At 46.3% G+C, this 20,551-nt stretch overlaps 1 protein-coding gene across 1 annotated transcript in view; it reads left to right on the top strand.

The window, feature by feature from the left end:
* Positions 1-20,551, top strand: part of adgrv1 (adhesion G protein-coupled receptor V1) — a 528,099-nt gene that overhangs the window by 47,806 nt on the left and 459,742 nt on the right. The window contains exons 5-6 of the mRNA XM_073066702.1: positions 825-929; positions 11,719-11,832. Of these exons, the coding sequence (XP_072922803.1) occupies positions 825-929; positions 11,719-11,832 (219 nt within the window). The remainder of the gene's footprint in view (positions 1-824; positions 930-11,718; positions 11,833-20,551) is intronic.

Below are 20,551 nucleotides of genomic sequence, written 5' to 3'. Positions count from 1 at the left end.
TGTCATAAAATGACGCATTTCACTGTTTGTTTCGATATATATGTGACAAATAAAGTTAATCCTAATTTCCTCCATAATTCCCTCTTTCTCTTTCATCTCTATTTCTCTCTCCAATTGCTCTCTCTCATTCTTTTCTCTCTTTTCTTTCTCCCCCTTTCTTTTTCTCTGTCTCTCTCTCCCCATCTCTGTCTCTCTCCCCCCTTTCTGTCTCTCTCTCCCCTTTCTGTCTCTCTCCCCTTTCTGTCTCTCTCCCCTTTCTGTCTCTCTCTTCCTCTCTGTCTCTCTCTTTCTTTGTCTACCTCTTTATCTTTGTTTCTTTTGTTCGTTTCTCTTTTTCACAGTGTAAATTTTACTTTATTGAACTTTTTATGTTGAAAGTAAATATACTGTAAATCATGGAACCGATCTTTTATGATTACATGTAAGCTTTAAGTATTAATGCTTAGATTAATTCAAGCCAAGTTCATATTGTGTGTCAGTTGTGAATCTTCTCCCAAAGAACATTCCAATTTTACAAGCATTTTTATATCAGTAACACTGGGAATTAAAGATTAACTCAGAAATTAAAGGGCAATCTAAATGTTACTGAGATATTAGCCCTTTAATATTGAAGTTTGTTAAATTAAAAAAACAAATGTTTTCAATAAGTTTGGATGATCTTGGCAGGATTTCTTTCCCATAGAATGTCAACTATTCAGTGCAAAACTTTACAAATTGGATTCATTTGTCTGTGAGAGACTGATGTTGTCAGGGTTATTAATCTGTCAGTGCTATTCATGCTGAGAAGTATGTGGCTGAAATAATATTTTCTGTCTCTCCCACAGTCTTCCATAATTATTGTCAGTGAGGTAAGGGAGAGAAAAGAACTTGTCCCGCTTACACTAATCAGAAAGAAAGGAACCTATGGGACCGTAACTGTGACCTTTGAGGTAAGAGATATCAGATTACTTAATTTTCATCTTGGCTTAATACCAGAACCCAGCATTTGGCCGAACGCCATTAAGTGACCTAAATTAGTTAATTAAATAGAACTCAACATTTTGGAATTGTCAGCTATCTTAAATATTGATTAGTTTTATGATTTTGCTCTCTGGATTGATAAAGGTTAGTATTTTTTCCCTTCTGGAACTAGAGTTGCCTGGGCAGAATATGGCACCTTACCCATTCCCGTTCCAACGTGTCTGTCGATTCCCAGTCCTGTTCCAACATGTCTGTCGATTCCCAGTCCCGTTCCAACATGTCTGTCGATTCCCAATCCCGTTCCAACATGTCTGCCATTTCCCAATCCCGTTCCAACATGTCTGTTGATTCCCAATCCCGTTCCAACATGTCTGTCATTTCCCAATCCCGTTCCAACATGTCTGTCGATTCCCAGTCCCGTTCCAACATGTCTGTCGATTCCCAATCCCATTCAAACATGTCTGTCATTTCCCAATCCTGTTCCAACATGTCTGTCGATTCCCAGTCCCGTTCCAACATGTCTGTCATTTCCCAATCCCGTTCCAACATGTGTCGATTCCCAATCCCGTTCAAACATATCTGTCATTTCCCAATCCCGTTCCAACATGTCTGTCGATTCCCAATCCCGTTCCAACATGTCTGTCGATTCCCAGTCCCGTTCCAACATGTCTGTCATTAAACAATCCCGTTCCAACATGTCTGACGATTCCCAGTCCCGTTCCAACATGTCTGTCATTAAACAATCCCGTTCCAACATGTCTGACGATTCCCAGTCCCGTTCCAACATGTCTGTCGATTCCCAATCCCGTTCAAACATGTCTGTCGATTCCCAGTCCCGTTCCAACATGTCTGTCGTTTCCCAGTCCCGTTCCAACATGTCTGTCGATTCCCAGTCCCGTTCCAACATGTCTGTCGTTTCCCACTCCCGTTCCAACATGTCTGTCGATTCCCAGTCCCGTTCCAACATGTCTGTCATTAAACAATCCCGTTCCAACATGTCTGTCGATTCCCAATCCTGTTCCAACATGTCTGTCGATTCCCAGTCCCGTTCCAACATGTCTGTCGTTTCCCAGTCCCGTTCCAACATGTCTGTCGATTCCCAGTCCCGTTCCAACATGTCTGTCGATTCCCAGTCCCGTTCCAACATGTCTGCCGATTCCCAGTCCCGTTCCAACATGTCTGTCGATTCCCAGTCCCGTTCCAACATGTCTGTCATTAAACAATCCCGTTCCAACATGTCTGACGATTCCCAGTCCCGTTCCAACATGTCTGTCGATTCCCAATCCCGTTCCAACATGTCTGTCGTTTCCCACTCCCGTTCCAACATGTCTGTCGTTTCCCAATCCCGTTCCAACATGTCTGTCAATTCCCAATCCCGTTCTGACATGTCTGTCGATTCCCAGTCCCGTTCTGACATGTCTGCCGATTCCCAGTCCCGTTCCAACATGTCTGTCGATTCCCAGTCCCGTTCCAACATGTCTGTCATTAAACAATCCCGTTCCAACATGTCTGTCATTAAACAATCCCGTTCCAACATGTCTGTCGATTCCCAATCCCGTTCCAACATGTCTGTCGATTCCCAGTCCTGTTCCAACATGTCTGTCGATTCCCAGTCCCGTTCCAACATGTCTGTCGATTCCCAGTCCCGTTCCAACATGTCTGTCATTAAACAATCCCGTTCCAACATGTCTGTCGATTCCCAGTCCCGTTCCAACATGTCTGTCGATTCCCAGTCCCGTTCCAACATGTCTGTCGATTCCCAATCCCGTTCCAACATGTCTGTCGATTCCCAGTCCCGTTCCAATATGTCTGTCGTTTCCCAGTCCCGTTCCAACATGTCTGTCATTTCCCACTCCCGTTCCAACATGTCTGTCGTTTCCCACTCCCGTTCCAACATGTCTGTTGATTCCCAATCCCGTTCCAACATGTCTGTCGTTTCCCAATCCCGTTCCAACATGTCTGTCGTTTCCCAATCCCGTTCCAACATGTCTATCGTTTCCCAGTCCCGTTCCAACATGTCTGTCGTTTCCCAGTCCCGTTCCAACATGTCTGTTGTTTCCCAATCCCGTTCCAACATGTCTGTTGTTTCCCATTCCCGTTCCAGCATATTGGTCTCTGGCCTCCTCTTGTGCTACAATGAGACCACCGTCAGGGTGGAGTAGCTGGGTAGCCTCCAACCTGATGGCATGAACATTGACTTCTCTTTCCAGATAAAAAAAATTCTCTCCCCCTCCCTCTTCTATTTACCACTCTGGCCTCTTTCCTCTTCTCACCTGCTTATCACCAACCCCTGGGTCCCCTCCTCCTTCTCTTTCACCCATAGTCCCGCCCTGCTCTCCATCAGATTCCTTCCTCTCCAGCCCTTCACTTTTCCCACCCATCTGGCTTCACCTATCGCTTTCTAGCTATCCTCTTTCCCCTCCCCCCACCTTTTTATTCTGGTATCAGCGAGATGTTGGAGTGAGAGAGTGAGAGTGAGAGAGAAAAAGAAAGAAATGTGGCATGTCGACCTGTTGGGTGAACAATGTGCTCTAGGTCACGGTTTCTGTGGGCTTTGCTATTGCTTGCATGGTGGTGGTGGGGACTGATGACAAATGGTGGTGGTGGGACTGATGACAAACGGTGGGTGGGGGACTGATGATAAATGGTGGGTGGTGGGACTGATGATAAATGGTGGGTGGTGGGTGGTGGGACTGATGACAAATGGTGGGTGGGGACTGATGACAAATGGTGGGTGGTGGGACTGATGATAAATGGTGGGTGGTGGGACTGATGATAAATGGTGGTGGTCAGAACTGATGACAAATGGTGGGTGGGGGGACTGATGACAAATGGTGGTGGTCAGAACTGATGACAAATGGTGGGTGGTGGGGGGACTGATGACAAATGGTGGTGGTGGGGACTGATGACAAATGGTGGTGGTCAGAACTGATGACAAATGGTGGGTGGTGGGGGGACTGATGACAAATGGTGGTGGTGGGGACTGATGACAAACGGTGGGTGGGGGAGTGATGACAAATGGTGGGTGGTGGGGGGACTGATGACAAATGGTGGTGGTGGGACTGATGACAAACGGTGGGTGGTGGTGGGACTGATGACAAATGGTGGGTGGGGGACTGATGATAAATGGTGGGTGGTGGGTGGTGGGACTGATGACAAACAGTGGGTGGGGACTAATGACAAATGGTGGGTGGTGGGAGGACTGGGGACCTGCTGGAACAAATGGGGGAGAGGGGGTAGGGTTGATGCTTGTGTGTGGGAAGGGGAGGGGGATTTGGAGTTCTAATATTTTTCTGTCATTTATTTTTTGGGGTTTTGCTTCTGTCTCATGAATATCTGTGAAGAGTAAGAATTCCAGGTTGTGTACTGTATTGCATTCTCTGCTAATAAATTGATCCATTGAACCATATGTACATTGAATGTGTGAGGCTGCAGCCCCTATTCACTTAACTTAAGGGGGCCACTCCTCACCTTCTGACTGCATTTTAGTCCCATCTTCTTAATCTTTGATTATCCAGCTCAGAGGGGTTGGGGGGGGGGGAGTGCAGGGAGGGTGGATGATGTCCAAGTTAATTTGCTCCTAAGGCTGCATAAGTTCCGTGGGTCCTGGAAATAGGCAGCAGAGGGTTCTGCCCAGGCTGACTACCAGGCAATGTCCATGTCCGGCTGTGGAACAAGAACACGTGGTGTCCATGGGTAACACACAGGGGATAAATGCCATCCTTGATGAGAAGGGGAATATGTTAGTTTCATCTGTCTTAGTTATGACTTGTCTGTTTTTTTTTGTTTGTGGTAAAATCGTACAATAGTACTATAGTGGCTTGAGTTTGTAATAAATGTATTTTTGTGAAAAAAAATAATTTCTGAGCTTGTATTCCTTTTTCTTCCCCACTTTTTTATTCTAGCCTTTTTGCCATTCCTTTCCAGTCTTGATGAAGGGCATTGCCCCAAAATTTTGACTGTTAATTTATTTCCATAGCTGCCGCCTGACCTGCTGAGTTCTTCCAGCATTTTGTGTTGTTGCTCTGGATTTCTGGTATCTGCTGAATCTCTTGTGTTTAGAATTCCGAGCAACTATTCATTATTACTTATTCTTTTATATGGTACAAATATCTTTCTACAGAAATCACAAATAAATCTCCACAGGAAAGAGATCAGTAAGATTGAAAGAGTACAGAGAAAATTTACGAAGATCATGCCAGGACTTGAGGGCCCAAACCAAGTTATAGGGAAAAGTTGAATAGGTTATGACTTTATTCCTTTGAGCATAGGAGAATATGCAGATATTTGATAAAGCTATACAGATAATGAGGGATATAGATAGGATAAATGCAAGCAGGCTTCTACCACTGAGGTTGGGCGAGACTAAAACCAGAGATCATAGGTTGAGGTGAAAGGTGAAATGTTTAAGGGGAGCCTGAGGGGAAACCACTTCACGAGGTTTGGATAAGGACATGGATGGGAGGGGTATGGAGGACAATGATCCCAGTGCTGGTTGATGGGAGGAGGCAGAATAATGGTTCAGCATGACGAGATGGGCCAAAAGGCCTGTTTCTCTGCTTTAGTGCTCTATTACTGTATGACTCTATCACTGGCAATACCTATATTTACATTCAATTCAAAGTGTTAGAATTTCAGAGTCAGCCACTTTGCTGGGTTCTTGGATCTGTTCCTGAGGATGACTGAATTTTTTCCTGATCTTCTGATCAATAGTGTTTCCATATCAGTAGTACAGGCCTTCTGAATCAGAATCGGGTCTATTTTCAATGTTCAAAGTGCAAAGTAAACTTATTATCAAAGTACAAATATATCTCCATATTCAACCCTGAGATTAATTTTCTTTTGGGCATATTCAATGAATCTATAGAATAATAACCATTACAGACACATCTACAAGAAACACTGTCGCAGGAAAGCAGCATCTATCGTCAGAGACCCCCAACAATCAGGTCATGCTCTCTTCTCACTGCTGTCATCAGGAGGAAGGTACAGGAGCCTCAGGACTGACACCTCCACATTCAGGAGCATCTATTACCCCTCATCCATCAGGCTCTTGACCAAAACAGGTAACTTCATTTGGCCTGTCATTGAAGTGTTCGCACAAACTACGGACTCACTTTCAAGGACTCTTCATCTTATGTTCTCGATATTTAATGCTTATTCCTCAACTTCCTAACCGGAAGACCACAATCTGTGTGGATTGGTGATAACATATCCTCCTCGCTGACGATCAACACTGGCACACCTCAGCAACGTGTACTTAGCCCACTGCTCTACTCTCTAAATACACATGACTGTGTGACTAGGCATAGCTCAAATACCATCTATAAATTTGCTGACGATACAACCATTGTTGGTAGAATCTCAGGTGGTGACGTGAGGGTGTACAGGAGTGAGATATGCCAACTAGTGGAGTGGTGCCACAGCAACAACCTGGCACTCAACGTCAGTAAGATGAAAGAGCTGATTGTGGACTTCAGGAAGGGTAAGATGAAGGAACACATACCAATCCCCATAGAGGGATCAGAAGTGGAGAGAGTGTGCAGTTTTAAGTTCCTGGGTGTCAAGATCTCTGAGGATCTAACCTGGTCCCAACGTATCGATGCAGTTATAAAGAAGGCAAGACAGCATCTATACTTCATCAGGACTTTGAAGAGATTTGGTATGTCAACAAATACACTTAAAAACTTCTATAGATGTACCGTGGAGAGCATTCTGACAGGCTGCATCACTGTCTGGTATGGAGGGGCTACTGCACAGGATGGAAAGAAGCTGCAGAGGATTGTAAATCTAGTCAGCTCCATCTCAAGTACTGGACTACAAAGTATCCAGGACATCTTCAGGGAGCGGTGTCTCAGAAAGACAGCGTCCATTATTAAGGACCTCCAGCACCCAGGGCATGCCCTTTTCTCACTGTTACCATCAGGTAGGAGGTACAGAAGCCTGAAGGCACACACTCAGCGATTCAGAAACAGCTTCTTCCCCTCTGCCATCTGATTCTTAAATGGACATTGAACCTTTGGACACTAGCTCGCTATTTATTGAATATAGAGTATTTCTGATTTTTGCACATTTTTTAATCTGTTGTAGCCCCCTGGCACGCCTTAGGCTAGCTCAGCTCACTTCTGTCTAGGGGAGCAGCCTTCAGCCCCGCCAAACTGGATAATCAGCTTGTGTGGATGCTGTGTGATGTCCCAACACGCCAAATAACAGACAGTACACCATATGCGATTAAATGATTACACTTTATAGATCTTAATGGAACTATGTACTTAATAGAGATACAATATAAAAGGAAAAGTAAAAGGCGCCAAACTTATCAAAGTCCAAACCACTTTGTGCACAACCATTGGAGCTCAATTAATGGAGTCTTCTTGCCACCATTCGATCCCCTCAGACCTCCTCGACTCGTAGCTCAGGACCACCCGAAGTGATCAACCAAGCACCCCCGGCACGTCTGTCTTCGTCTCCTCTCCTCGTCGAAAACCCTGGCCTCGGACCCCCGCTTGGGGTCCGTTCCATCGCCCAGCTTACAGCATCGCGTCCTCTCTCTCTCACCCCCTCACGCCGACTCCCCAAAAGCCCACCAACAACAGCTTACAGACCCAGAAGAGAGAATAACATTAATCCCAATTGGTTAACAAATGAATACAATTTTCATTATCAGTAATGTTAAACCCAAACAAGGTGCAAGAGAAAGCACTTATCATAACAAAGAAGCATTCCTACTTTTAACAAAACAAAGAAGCCATTTTGATTAACATACGCAGTAACAAAAAAAAGAAGAAACCCCCTTACATCAATAAGAAACCCCCTTATAACCGGGGATCTGCTTGCCAACTCCTCTCTCAACCTCTCACTCATGCCCTCACTGCAACTCAAAGCCCCCCTGTCCCGTGACCTGGGCCCCGCTGTAACCCAGGCTGCCCACAGCTAGCCCTCCCCACTACACCTGACTCAGTGGGAGAAGGGCCAACGGTCTCTTCCACAATCAAGGGGAAGTTAGCAAAAGGCAGCATGTACCACACATCCAGCACTTCATCCTTCGAATCTGTATTTGTCCTCATTTCTACGGTCTGTAGCTGCTGTTTGATTTTGTCCAAACTGAAACACTTGGCCTGGACTGCTCCTGCAGCCTCTTCAGCCTCCTGCAGTCGAGATGTCAGCTTCTCCAACTCTCGCCACAGTCTCAGCAGTTCTGACTCACGCTTCATGTTCATCTCCATTTGGGGCGCAGTTACTCCACCAGCTTCTTGCACCCTGACCTGAAAAGCAGCAGTTAAAGATTTGCCAGCCTCCAGTTCAGTGTTCACAGAACTTATCTCCACCTTTTTCTTCCTAATGACTTCTTCCAGGTCAACTTGCAGGTTTTCCACTTAATTTGGACTGTCGATGGTCATCTGCAAGTTCCCTTCAAGCTTCTGCTTCCCTCTTCCGAGATCTGTCTGCAATTGCTTCATCTCCGCAAACTCCCCTCTCCAGGCTCTCGGTTTGCCGTTACTCTTAGCCAGACAACTTTCTTTGTCTTCCCTAATTTGTAAGTCTTCCGACTGGTTCCGGATCACTTTCCTTAGTCTCTCCGTCATCACTTCAAACTTGATCCCGTAGAGACAGTCACTCACGAGCTGCGACCTTTGCCAGGCCCGGCATGTGTCCAGAGAAAGCTTTAACTCTTTAGTTCTCAGCCGCTCCTGCAACAGTCTCGCTTCAGATTTTTCCGAGGCAGATCCAAATACCATGAGATTATCCACATACGCCAAAACTCCAAACACCTCCACATCCCCCATGGTCTTCCCCATGTTTCGCGGGAAGGTTGCAAGGGCTCTGGATATGCCCTGTGGCATCTTTTCGGACCGGAAGAATCCTAGGGGACCTATAACGGCCGTCTTCTCCTTGTTGGCTCCACTCATCGGGATCTGGCACCATCCACTCCTCAGATCCAGCACCTTAAACCACTTCACACCACTCAGACAAGTCACTCTTCAGCCCTCAGGGCCGTATTCTGGTCACTGACAGTGCGCCTCTTCAGCACAATATAATCCACACACACGCTGCCTACGTCTCCCACGGCTGTAGGGGCCAGTCGCCGCAACCTCTCTCTCACCGAGGTGTCTTCAGCAGTCAACTCCCCTCCCTCGTGGTATTTCCCAGTGTCCACTAAGAGGGTTTCACCCTCAGATACCTCCCCCAGGCCGTACCACCACTGGCTCTTGTCTAAATTCGGTACCGGTCCTCACAAGCAGCTCGAAACTCTGGGTGCATTGACAATGCCTCCAAACAGCTCTCACCCGCCTCCTCCGGGCAGGCCCCCAGGCGCCTCCTCACCAGCAGGGTGTTGGTCCCCTCCAGAATCGAAATGCTGCCCGTTTCAACAGTGTCCAGACACATCAGCATTAACGATTCACGAACCTCAGGCACCCCCACATTGGCCTCTAAGAACTCCATTTTCACTGACCAATAATCATTGTCTGGCTAATCACCGGCACTGGTACCCCACATCTCCAGGGCCCTCAATGTCGTCAAAGGTAAATGCTTCCAATAACGGTTGTAAAACAAACTGTACAGCAACTTAACCGGCGCCCCGGTGTCGAGGATGGCTTTAACTTGGCTTCCATCCATCAGTAACGACACCTGAGTGCGTAGTCCCTCTAAGCCTTCAGGAATAGTGTCTGTTCCCTTCGGGAGTTCCTTGGTAAATTGCTGGGAACGTGCTCCCCCAGAGACCCCAAGCTGTTCCCTCACTGGGCCGCCTCTAAGTTTCCTGACACCTCTCGGGTCAGCTGAACAACTGAGGGAGGAGCAGATCCCCTTGACAGATCCCCCTGGCACTGCAAACAATTTATCTGCCCCTCTTGCCAAAGAAGATACCCTGAAAACTTTCCACCAATCTCCTGCCACAGATAAGGTAAGCCCCCCAGCTGCGGCATTTGACTTCCAGTCGAACCAAACGCATTTTCCCCCGCTTTCCCATAACTGGCAGTTGTCACTTCGAGGTAATTGGACCAGACAGTTCTAACAACGTCACCCGCCCACCTACTCAAACTTTCAACCAATCCCTGCCGCTTTCCCTCAGCCAAGCACTGCCACTCACCCAACAACTGAGAGGTCCCCTCTGCCCACGCCTCCGCCCCTTTAGGGCTGGACATTATTCCAACAACCGGGCGGAGCCTGCCATAGCTGAAACATCCTGACCTGTCATTCCTTGTTCTCCTAACAGTATGGACAGCCCATGGTCCTACCACCATTTTGTCAGCGCTAGCCTGAACTCGAACAACGACCTCCGGGCTACCAACAGCCACCCCACCCAACACACATGCAGTGATAACCAGCAATCGCACACCAGCAGAGGCACACCAGCTTTTCGTCCCCGCAGCCTGCATAATTTAAGGAGGGCGATCACACAGAATTCCACAGAATTTCAATCCCAGACGAGCCCCCACAATGTAGCCCCCTGGCACACCTTATGCTCACTCAGCTCGCTTCTATCTAGGGGGAGCAGCCCTTGGCTTCGCCAAACTTGATAATCAGCTTGTGTGGATGCTGTGTGATGTCCCAACACGCCAAATAACAGTCAGCACACCATATGCGATTAAATGAGTTCACTTATAGATCTTACTGGAACTATGTACTTAATAGAGATACAATATAAAAGGAAAAGTAGAAGGCGCCAAACTTATCAAAGTCCAAACCACTTCGTGCTCAACCATTGGAGCTCAATTAACAAAGTCTTCTTGCCACCATTCGATCCCCTCAGACCTCCTCACTCGTAGCACAGGACCACCCGAAGTGATCAACCAAGCACCCCCGGCACGTCTGTCTTTGTCTCCTCATTGAAAACCCTGGCCTCGGACCCCCGCTTGGGGTCCATTCCGTCGCCCAGCTTACAGAATCGCATCCTCTCTCTCTCACCCCCTCGCGCCGACTCCCCAACAGCCCACCAACAACAGCTTACAGACCCAGAAGAGAGAATAACATTAATCCCAATTGGTTAACAAATGAATACAATTTTCGTTATCAGTAATTTTAACCCAAACAAGCTGCGAGAGAAAGCACTTATCATAACAAAGAAGCATTCCTACTTTTAACAAAACAAATAAGCCATTTTGATTAACATACGCAGTAACAAAAAAAAGAAGAAACTCCCTTACACCAATAAGAAAACCCCTTACACTATTCAACATACGTATGCTGTAATTAATTTACTTATTTATTATTATTTTATTTTTATTATTTATTTACTTCTATATTATGTATTGCATTGAACTGCTGCTGCTATGTTAACAAATTTCACGTCAGATGCCGGTGATAATAAACCTAATTCTGATTATTTATTTTTTATTATTATTTTTCTTTTTTCACAGGTTGTTGTTTATATCTTGGTGTATGTGTAGATTTTTGTAAATTCTATTGTATTTGTTTACTTTCCTTTAACTGCTTACAAGAAAATGAATCTTTAAAAAAAATAGTATATACTAACATATACATACTTAAAAAATAAATTTTTCTTTGAACTTTGACTCCTTGTCCAAGGTTCCAAACATTCTTTTCATTTGTGTCAGAGATTTATGTTAACTTTTGTGCATTATATTCAGGCTGCCTATATTGGTGAGATCTGATATGACATCTCCATTCAGTCCACAGTTGTCTGCTAGATGTTAACAGATCCGTACTGAGTTGTGATGTTGTCATATTGAAATATATCTCTGCAATCTAAGGAGTATATTAGTTATGATTGTTTTATTTTGAATCTGTTGGCAGGTTACAGCAGGTCCAAATTCTGCTGAGGAAGACGTCAGCCCAGCAAAGGGGACAATTATTCTTCCTCCTGGGAGAGCAGTGATTGATTATAACCTCACTATTCTAGATGATCAGGTGAGTGACGAGGAGTGAGCGTTCTTCACTGAGTGAAGTGATTCCCTGCGTGTATCACGTTATTTATTTATTTGCTTATTGAGATACAACACGGAATAGGCCCTGCCAGCCCTTTTAGCCATGCCGTCCGGCATCCCCAGTGTTACACCAGCCTAATCACAGGACAATTAACAATGATCAGTTAGCTTACTGACCGGTACGTCTTTGGACCGTGGGAGGAATCTGGAGCACTTGGAGGAAAACCGTGCATTCCATGGGGAGGACTTACAGACTCCTTACAGATGAAATTGGAATTGACCTCCGAATTCCGACACCCAGGGCTGTAATGGTGTCGTCTGACTGCTACACTAACATGGCACCCACAGACTGTGGCTACTGTTGTGACCAGCGTGGTTAGAGGACTGAGAAAGTTAGAGTTTTTCTCAGCTGATTAACCATGCTGGTCAAAACAGTAGCCACATTCTCAAAGCAGTTGACACAGGCTGCAAAACGTTTTGCAAAGCTCCTCATTCTCACTGGAAAACGCACTCAACCAATCAAAATGTCATGGTGGTGTAGTGGTTAGCGTGACACTATTTCTGCTTGGGGCATCGGAGTTTGGGGTTCAATCCTGGCATCCTCTGTAGGTTTCCTCTGGGTGCTCTAGTTTCCTTCCACAGACCAAAGATGCACCAGTTGTTAAGCTAATTGGTCATTGTAAATTGTCCTGTGATTAGGCCAGAGTTAAATCAGGGGATTGCTGGTGGCTCAGCTTAAATTTTTTGTAATGGTTTATTACATGCTGTATCTCTAAATAAATAAAAATAACAACAATAAATACGTGCAGCAAAATAAATAAAAATATAAACAAAAATACTTGAAGCAAAGGTGAATAATTCAGTTAAAAGATTAGCACACATCATTAATGCATAAGAAATCACTAAAAAATCTGTGGAGAATCACTGACCTTCTCACTGTGGCATTACTTGAACAGTGCAGTCTGTCGTACAGTGTGATCCTGCTGATTACTGTGTGTAATAGCAAAGATCAGGACATTTAGTCTATTATTGTAGATACAGTGGATTCCGGTTAATTGGGCTATCGGTTAATTAGTGCAACTGCTTGTTTAAAAATTAATCGAGAAAATAACTGGTATTCCCTTTGACTATTTGGGGCACTATGTTGATTAACTGGACAGGAGGTTGTTGCTAAACATTCTAACTAGTGTCAGACATAGCGCTTTTGTGGCTATTAGACACTACACCATGTTTAGAGTGAACAGTTTTTAAGTAGCTTCGGTTTCACGTGTCTTGTCTTCAAAAAGCGGTGATTTTTGTCACTGAAAGTTGGTGAGAATAAGCAGTAAGACAATTCAAGCATTCAGGTTTGGGCATGTTGGAAACGGTCAGGAGTGAAAAATGAAACAATTTCACTACTTCATCAAGTTAGGAACTACTAAGAACTTGATGGTATCAACAATCATCTTGAATGTTATAATGAAAATGAAGATTTGGAGGATGCAATCGTCGATAGCATTGTATGAAAGCAGCCCATTATCTACATACGCTAGATGTTTACACTGACTGTGTTCATTTACATTCAATCAAAAGACATCAGCATACACTGGCTGAATTCCTCCGTCAATAAGTATTAGGAACTAATACCCAATTTTATAGTAGAGTAGTGTTCTCATTTGTTCTGTGTTTCATTTAAGTACACAATTTGTTACTCAGTTAAACGGTGGTCGTGTTTTTTATACCTTCACAATGATTTCCATGAAACTTTGGCTAATTGGGGCAACTTAGTTGGATCAAAATGCAGTGGTTGCGATGTGTCCCAATTAACTGGAATTCATTGTATAATAATTATAACTCCAATCATGTGTAAGGACACTGAAGGACCAACAGAATGAGATGTAAGAATGAATGGGATGTATACCAGAACATCAGCATCTGATGTGGCTGTGCACATGGAAATGTTTGAACCTTTATGCCATAGTACATGGAATGTCACCCTTTTCCCGACAATATTCGTGCCTTACCTCCTTGTCTTAGACAGGGTTGGTGTATCAACAGATTTGCAATGATTGTTAACTGTTTGCAAAATGGAGCCACGTTGAGTCAATGCTTTGGGTTTGATTGCAGTCAGCTGGGAGGATTTGATTGCATTTTGCCTGACCTGACACTTCCAGTTGATTTTTGTGTCTTCTGATGACTGCTGCATCTAGTGTTTTTGCAAAATTTTCATGAGAAATTGGGTCAGGTGTACATGCAATGGGAAATAGTTGGCTGTTGTGCTGAGGTGGTTCCTGTTTTGCTTATATGGCATTTAGGATTGACCGCAGGTGCTGCTAACTTGATCAAAGTGTCCAGGCAACTGAGAAAAGCTGTTAGAACCCAGTGCCCCCGGAGCAATAGTCTGCTGCTCTGATTCTGACAGAGTTTCTTCAGTGGCTACAAGCTCAGTTTATTTATACATTTAGAGATACAGTGCCGAACTGGCTCCTCTGGCCCCTTGAACCATGTCACCTGCAACCTACCGACTTAACTAACCTAATCTCTCAACAACTTACACTGAGCATTTAACCTACTAACTGGTATATCTTCGGACAGTGGGAAGTAATCAGAGCACCTAAAGGAAACACATGCATTCCATCTGAAAATGTACAAACTCCTTACAGAGGATGGGGGGATTGAACTCTGAACTCAACGTACAGAGCTGTAATAGAGTCGTGCTGACCGCTACGCTACTGTAGCTGAAAACTGTATATGCAAATTCTCCAACGCAAATCTTGGCTAGTGTTTACTGTTGGGAAAATTGTGGTTCTTTGTTTGACCAAAAACTACACAGTAATTTTATAAAATAGTTACAAAGTCTCTCTTCCTTAGAGTATTGTGAGCAGTTTTGGGTTTCTTATCTAAGAAAAGATCTGATGACATTGGAGAGGAAGTTCATGAGAATAGTTCCAGGAATGAAAGGTTTAATGTATGAGGTGTGTTTGATGGCTCTGGGTCTGTAATCACTACAGTTTAGAAGAATAAAGGAGGATCTCATTAAAACTTATCAAATATTGAAAGGTCTGAATGGAATGAAAGTGGAGAGGATGTTTCCTATAGTGGGTGAGTCTAAGATTAGAGTGCACAGCCTCAGGATAGAGGGATGTCCATTTAAAACAGAGATAAGAAGGAATTTCTAAAGCGAGAGGGAGCTGACTCTGTGGAATTCATTGCTATAGATGACTAGAGGCCAAGTCATTGGGTATATTTGAAGTGAAGGTTGGTAGGTTCTTAATTCGTCAGGGTGTCAAAGGTTATGGGGAGAAGTTAGGAGAATAATGTTGAGAGGGAAAAAAGTCAGCTATGATGAAATGGCAGAACAGACTTGATGGGCTGAATGGCCGAATTCTACTCCTGTGTCTCATGGTCTCATACCAATGCCTAGTAATTCTAATGGGTGTATGGTAGCATAGCGGTTAGTGCGATGCTTTACAGTGCCACCAATTTCCAATCAGGTTTCAATTCCCACTGCAGTCTGTAAGGAGTTTGTACGTTCTCCCTGTGACTGCGTGGGTTTCATCCAGGTGCTCCAGTTTCCTCCCACATTCCAAAGACCTTTGGTTAGGTTTGGGGTTAGTGAGGTGTGGACATGCTATGTTATCGCTGGAAGTATGGCATCACCTGTGTGCTGCCCCCCAGCATAGTCCTCAGACTGTGTTAGTCGTTGACACAAATGACACATTTCTCTGTACGTTTTGATCTATATGTGACAAATAAAGCTCATCTTGAGATCATAACAAATCCTAGTGCATAACTATGTGTGCTGGAACAATGTAGATGTGGGGTATCGGTGAAAACTTCGGCTGTTTACTTCCTTGTCAAATTTCCTTAGTTACACGAGATTGGGCATTGCCCGTTCTCATCTGAAATCAGGCTACCAGGCCTCGACAGATCATGGTCCACCTTTCAGTTCGTTTTGAGGCTGTGATGATAAGGTGGGATGCTGATGGCGAGAGGTGGGAGAGTCAAGGTTTATCAGAAGATTGATTTTGAGTCCGGAGAAATGTAGGTTGAGATTGCTGCTCGGAATGGGGTGTGATTGGAATCCTGAAGCCTTGGGGAATAGGGGAATTGGATTGGGGTTGATAGTGAGGTGTTTGGCTCAGATAGCTGAGAAATGGATTTTGAGCTAGCAGGTTACCTAGAAGGAACAGGAGTGGAGAAGAGTGTCTTTATCCATCCACTCACCCATCTATTCATCTACCCACCCATCCATCCATCTACCCACCCATCCATCCATCTACCCACCCATCCATCCATCCATCCACCCATCCATCCATCCATCCATCCACCCATCCATCCATCTACCCACCCATCCATCCATCCACCCACCCATTATTCATCTACCCACCCATCCACCCATCCATCCATCTAATCATCTACCCACCCATCCATCCATCCATCCATCCACCCATCCACCCATCCATCCTACCCACCCATCCATCCATCCACCCCATCCATCCATCTACCCACCCATCCATCCATCCATCCACCCATCCATCCATCCACCCATTCATCCATCTACCCACCCATCCATCCATCTACCCACCCATCCATCCATCCATCCACCCATCCATTCATCTACCCACCCATCCATCCATCTACACACCCGTCTGTCCACACACCTTCCCGTCCACTCACCCACCTATCTGTCAGTCCTTCCATCCACCCATCTGCCCACTGGTCCGTCCGTCCGTCTGCACACCCGTCCGTCCATCCATCCACATCCATATACCCACCCGTCCATCCCAGAGTAAGCCCTACTTCGAGCTGCATCGCCCAGCTTCCCCAATTTAACCCTAAGCTAATCACGTGACAATTTAGAATGATAAATTAGCCTACCGACCAGTATGTCTTTCGACTGTGGAAGGAAACCGGAGCACTCGGAGGAAGTACCTGTATTGCATGGGGAGGACATACAGAGACTCCTTACAAAGGACACCGGAACAAAACTCCAAGCTGCCTCGGCCCGAGCTGTAATAGTGTCGTGTGAACGCTATGCTACCTTGGCACCCATTAGATGGGATCAGGACTGGTGGCAAAGGCAGGTAATATCAGAACCAGCAGTAAGGTGAACTGCAGGTGGTTTGGGTGCAAGTTACCGGAGACTAGGAGATAATTCTCAGTAAGAGCTTGATAAAGACCTGTGATAAAGGCTCAAAGATGTAGGTAAGCAATTCACATGAGTGAATGTCTTCAGGCTTTTCTACCTCCTCACTGTTGGTAGCAATGTGAAGAGGGCATATCCTAGGTAGTGGGGTTCCTTGATAACTTCCTGGTGCACCACCTTTTGAAGAAGCCCTTGATGGAGGGTGATGCACCATCAATAACTCTCGGAGACGTGAGGCAAAAGATAGGCTTTTATTAGCTGCAAACGTGACCACGACATCTTGGAGACTGAGGGAGGAGCAGTGCCTCCAATCACCTTTATACAGCGATTTGTGGGAGGGGCAGAGGGGCGTGTCCAGGCAGGTATACACATAGTTTACCACAGTGGGGAAGCTAATGCCCATGATGGAGCGGCTGTTTACCACCTTGTGCAGCTCTGTGCTCAAGGTGAATGACTTTTGTGATTGTTAAATGAAAGGCGTGCCAAGGAATTGTGTTCCAAGTTCCAGTGCTGGCCTCCAGTATGTGTGTTAAATGGGGAATGGAGTCACCAATATTTGGCATTTATAAACATATTCCATTGGATTGAAAAGGTGGTTTGTGACAGAAAATACATGATCAAATTTTCCAAATGATGTGAAATGATGCAGAACTGCACTGGGAGCACTGTGAGCAGTTTTGGGCTCCTTACCTAAGAAAAGGTGTGCTGACATTGGAGTGGGGCCAGCGGAGTTTCATGAGAATGATCCCAGAAATGAAGGGGTTAATGTGTAAGGTGTGTTTGATGGACCTCGCTGGAATTGAGAAGAATGGTGGGGGATCTCATTGAAACCTATCAAATATAGAAAGGCCTAGATAGAGTGTGACCTATCAAATATAGAAAGGCCTAGATAGAGTGGATGTGGAGAGGATATTTCCTGTAGTGGGGGAGTCTACAATCAGAGGGCATAGCCTCTGAATAGAAGGATGTCCATTTAGAACAGAGGTGCAGAGGAATGTCTTTAGCTAGATGGTGGTGAATCTGTGGGATTCATTGACACAGACACCTGTGGGGGCCAAGTGATTGAGTACATTTGAATCAGAGGTCGATTAGTTCTTGTTTAGCCAGTGCATCAAAGGTTATGGGGAGAAAGTAGGAGAATGAGGTTGAGAGGGATATAAATCAGCCATAATGGAATGGCAGAGCAGAATCAATGGGCTGAATGGTCTTAAGCGGTTGTTTTTGTGTTTACTCTTTGGGGGCGGTTTGGCAGGGGGGCGGTTGGGAATTCCATTTCCAACTTGCATAAAGCTGAAACGAAAGTTGATTTTGTAACTGAATTTCCAAGCGCTAGTGTACTTCCATTAAAACATTGATTTTTCTGGCAAATATTTTCGGCATTTGCTGGAGAATCTATCAAAGGCCCCCCATTGTTCGGGAGTGTGGTGAACTAGATATACCTGTCTGACTGCTCCTGTGGCTCCTCCCAAGACCCTGCTGACTACCCCTGTGGCTCCTCCCACAGACCCCTGTATAAAGGCGACTGTGGCCTGCTGCTCTCCCTCATTTTCCCCAGGATGTAGTGTTGTCCTTCAGTCAATAAAAGCCGATATCTCACTTCCTAAGTCTCGGCGTGAGTTATTGATGGTGCATCAATTTTATTGACTGAAAGTTACAACATGGAAACCGCTTTACGCCCAGAACGTCTAGACTTGGACCCCCGAGACCCTGGAGCAGCTCTTGCCTTTGAACACTGGCTGGTGTGCTTCCAATCGTACTTAGAGGAGGTTCGTGCCACCGATTCGGCTGTTCGGCATAAACTTCTCTTCTCGAGGGTCGCCCCAAAAGTTTATTCGTTCATCAGGGACATATCCACCTACGAGGAGGCGCTTGCCGCCCTCCGAAGACAGTACCTGCGGCCTGTAAATCCAGTTTATGCACGGCACCGCTTGGCCACGCGAAAACAGCGGCCTACGGAGTCGACTGCTGAATTTCTTCGCGAGTTACTGATACTCGCGCGGGACTGTGACTGCAAAGCGCTCTCAGCGGAACAGCATAAGGAACTCTTGGTCCGAGATGCTTTTGTGACTGGGGTTCGGTCAGTGTGTATCCGCCAGCGGCTGCTGGAAAAAGCTGATCTTACCTTACGCTCTGCGATAGAGACGGCCAGTTCGATAGAGGCTGCGCAACTGTACGCCGAAGAAGTCCAACCGAGCCATTCCCCGGTTCCGAGCGAATTCGCCAACGCCGCAGCCAGTCGCGGTATCTCAAACCCCACGAATTCGCCAGGTATGAAACTCTGTTACTTTTGTGGGCTTCGGAAACATGCCCGGGAACTCTGTGCGGCGCGCGAAGCGACTTGTTCCAGCTGCGGGAAGAAGGGCCATTTCGCCAAGGTCTGTAAATCTAAACCGCGCCCGGGGTCGAGCAGCGCCGCGTCTGAGACCTGGGGGCTCGCCATCTTGCATGCCCGGATGTGAGCGGCCATCTTTGCCGGCGTCACCAGGCCCCGCCTTCGACACGCCCAGTTCAACGCTGGCTTCCGTGACCCTCGATCAAAGTGCCCCGCACCAGCTCGCAAGGTCGATGATGGACATCCTGGTGGAGGGGCACAGGACTCGCTGCCTGTTTGACACGGGCAGCACTGAGAGTTTTATTGACCCGGCCACAGTGAAACGCTGCGGACTCGTGACACGGCCGGTCCGTCAGAAGATCACCTTGGCTTCAGGGTCGCATTCCACAGACATCCGGGTGGGTTGTGTAGCGACATTGGTGGTGCAGGGCACAGAATATCGGAACTTTGCGTTCCTGGTCATGCCTCGGCTGTGCGCACCTGTGCTATTGGGGCTCGACTTCCAGAGCCATCTCGAAAGTGTGACTATGGCATATGACGGGCCCCTCCCACCACTCACTGTCAGGAATCCTCAGTTTGGTGGGACTTCGCCATATACTCCGTTACCACACGCACATACACCCCGAACCCCACATCCCGCCCAGCACCATGCCGATAGCTGTGCTGCTGACACTATTTGCAACCTCTCCACCCTCAAGATCCCTCCCCCATCGCTGTTCACCAACTTGACCCCCGACTGTAAACCTGTGGCAACTAAAAGTAGGAGGTACAGTGCGGGGGACAGGGCCTTTATTCATTCAGAGGTGCAGCGGCTGCTCAGGGAGGGGATCATTGAGCCAAGCACAAGCCCATGGCGGTCCCAGGTGGTCGTTGTTCGGACTGGGCAGAAAAATAGGATGGTTGTGGACTACAGCCAGACCATCAATAGATTCACGCAGCTTGACGCGTACCCCCTACCCCGCATCGCGGATATGGTCAACCAGATAGCTCAGTACAAGGTGTACTCGACAATTGATCTGAAATCCGCTTATCACCAGCTCCCCATCCGCCCAGAGGACCGCCCCTACACCGCCTTCGAGGCGGGTGGCAGGCTCTATCACTTTCTGCGCGTCCCATTTGGTGTCACAAATGGGGTCTCAGTCTTCCAGAGGGAGATGGACCGGATGGTGGACCAGTACAAACTGACGGCCACATTTCCCTATCTAGATAACATCACCATCTGTGGTCGCGACTGGTCGGACC

The sequence above is a fragment of the Hemitrygon akajei genome, chromosome 2 (genome assembly GCF_048418815.1).
Source record: "Hemitrygon akajei chromosome 2, sHemAka1.3, whole genome shotgun sequence".
NCBI lineage: Eukaryota > Metazoa > Chordata > Chondrichthyes > Myliobatiformes > Dasyatidae > Hemitrygon > Hemitrygon akajei.
Note: the sequence above shows the minus strand (reverse complement) of the source record. Positions and strands in the feature narration are given on the sequence as shown.